Source organism: Penaeus vannamei, chromosome 7, assembly GCF_042767895.1.
Source record: "Penaeus vannamei isolate JL-2024 chromosome 7, ASM4276789v1, whole genome shotgun sequence".
Classification (NCBI taxonomy): domain Eukaryota; kingdom Metazoa; phylum Arthropoda; class Malacostraca; order Decapoda; family Penaeidae; genus Penaeus; species Penaeus vannamei.
Window position 1 is genome coordinate 8,647,882 of NC_091555.1, and position 2,500 is coordinate 8,650,381.

Genomic DNA, 2,500 nt, shown 5'->3' on the forward strand with positions numbered 1-2,500 from the left:
TGACTGCACACTCGCTCCTCAACCCAACAGGTTCGCGTGACCTTCAAAGGCAAGGAGCAGGAGCGCTACTTCTCGCCCGTGTCGCGTCCGGACGACTTCGGGCGCATCGAACTCGTGCTCAGGTTCGAGTCCCAGGGCCTCATGTCCCAGCACTTCAAGGCTCTTAAGCCAGGTGAGTCTTGGGCCCTGTATCGTGAGATGCATGATATTCCGCCAGGGAACCAGTTAGGCATATTGCAAATGGCGGTGGTTGATATGTAAGGTGGCCGTGTGTTTGTGTGTGTGTATGTATATGTATATATGTATTTACATGTATGTATGCATGTTCCTTAAAGCTAACAGCCGGGCGTTTGCAGGAGACCAGGTGGAGTTCCAGGGCCCTTGCGGAGGCTTCGAGTACGAGGCGAACCAGCTGGACGAGGTGACGCTCCTGGCCTCGGGCGGAGGCGTCACCCCCGGCATGCAGCTCATCCGCGCCGTCATGCACAACCCCGACGACAAGACCAAGATCAAGCTCCTCTACTTCTCAGAGAACTACGACGAGATCCTCTACCGGGAGGAACTTGATGGATATGCTGGTGATTTATCGTGACTTTTCTGTCGAATTTAGAGGCTGCAATATATAATGGAGAGTGCGCTGTCCTCACTCCATAAAGGGCAAGGCGCAGTCCCACTGAAAGTGCGCAGTTCACTTTTGATCTCATCATCATTTTCAGTCAGATCATACAATTTCTGCGATGTAAAGAGGCACAGTATTTGGAATGGTCTGCATGGGAGGATAAAGATTCTCCTCTCACTGTTCCACTTCTTGTTACGTCTAGTACATAAGTTTTTGAAGAGAGAGAGAAATCCAATTCCCCGCTTTTCGTGGAGTGACATCTTTTAAGGCCCTATCACACTAGCACTTTTTCCGTCAATTTCAGGGGTTCCGTCTGAATTTGAGGCTTTCCGCAAGGATCGTCAACAAACGGGACGTCTCCCAGACCAAGACGGTTACGACCGTTTCCGTCTGGCTAATTTCCGTGTTGATCTTGTGCTATTAATAATTTAGATAGGATGAGTGAATGTAAACATAAGCTAATATTTTAAAACACTCGTATATACAATATACATCATCATATTTCTTTAAAATAACGTAATATGTATGAGAATGTTCGTGTGATTCCCGGGACCTCACTCCGACAGCGCCATGTTTGTTTACATTTTTCATACGGAGTTCATTCGGAAACGCAAAAAAATAGACGGAAAAAGTGCTGGTGTGATAGGGCTTTTAAACTGAACTGTCTTTCCACATTATATGAGTAAATTTTACTCAAAAGCGTTATTAGTTTTTTTCCAGAATCGTAAGAATAGAAATATGAAAAAGACCAAAATGTCTTGTTGCAATGTTAATGTTTTCATTTTCCTCCTCAGCCAAGGACTCTCGACTGCAGATGGTGCACACGCTGGGGGAGTCGCCCGAAGACTGGGAGGGCGAGGAAGGCTTCATCGACACGCAGATGATCGACAAGCACGTGACCAAACCCAACGGCATTAGACACAAGGCAAGTTTTCCTCAAACTGACGTAAAAGAAATACTCGTTTTACGTTTCTGAACTTTTTAATTATATATCTGAATATGTTCTTTTGCAGATCATCATGTGCGGAGGCCCTACGATGACCATCTCGTGCCTCCACTCCCTGCGGTCCCTCGGCTTCCCCTCCGACGCCATTTTTATCTACGGCCAGTTCGGTACCGAGCACGTGAGGAAGGTCTATGGCAGGAACGTCCAGCTCTCCGGTCACCGCTGCGACAGTGCCCTCTGAGGAACGCCTTCTCTCGGGTTTCAGAACACGTCCTAAAAGATCAGCGTTTACAGAAGAGAGAGAGAGAGAGAGAGAGAGAGAGAGAGAGAGAGAGAGAGAGAGAGAGAGAGAGAGAGAGAGAGAGAGAGAGAGAGAGAGAGAGACAGAGAGAGACAGAGAGAGCACGGAAGTTCAAGAGGATTTATGTCTTTCGTCGATATTTTGTAGATTCTGAGAATGGAACATGAGAGAGATTTCCACTCAGGAAGTTCATGTCACAGCTAATGTTGAAGAAAAGACACCGACATGTATATGACTTTACGTTATGTAGAAATGCACTCATCTCGCTAATAACAGCACTGTTGGGAAGCTGTCAGACGGACTCAAGCATTTAAAAAGAAACCAAACACCTTTAGGCACTGCATTTACTTAACAGTGATGTGAAAACCGTGTTTTTCATCTCATCAGGTGCAATGTAAAAATGCCATTGCACTGCAAATGCCACTCTGCTATTTTTATAGAGCGCTAGAAAACGATCCTTAACACGGAATAAAATGCAGCTTAAAACGGTCTCACGGATGGCAGGGCTGACAGACTTGTTGGTGATGACAGAAAGCAAAAAGGAGGAATTCGTTGATGACTTAAGGTGCTGTCACTGGCACTTTTTCCGTCAATTTTTTAACAATTTTATTTTACATAAATACAAACATTCTCT

The 2,500-nt window shown here is 45.7% G+C and overlaps 1 protein-coding gene across 1 annotated transcript in view; it reads left to right on the plus strand.

The window, feature by feature from the left end:
- Window positions 1-2,500, plus strand: part of LOC113822330 (uncharacterized) — a 16,172-nt gene that overhangs the window by 13,137 nt on the left and 535 nt on the right. The window contains exons 13-16 of the mRNA XM_027374864.2: window positions 31-172; window positions 357-578; window positions 1,414-1,544; window positions 1,633-2,500. The exon at window positions 1,633-2,500 is cut by the window's right edge and continues 535 nt beyond it. Of these exons, the coding sequence (XP_027230665.2) occupies window positions 31-172; window positions 357-578; window positions 1,414-1,544; window positions 1,633-1,806 (669 nt within the window). The 3' untranslated portion in view covers window positions 1,807-2,500. The remainder of the gene's footprint in view (window positions 1-30; window positions 173-356; window positions 579-1,413; window positions 1,545-1,632) is intronic.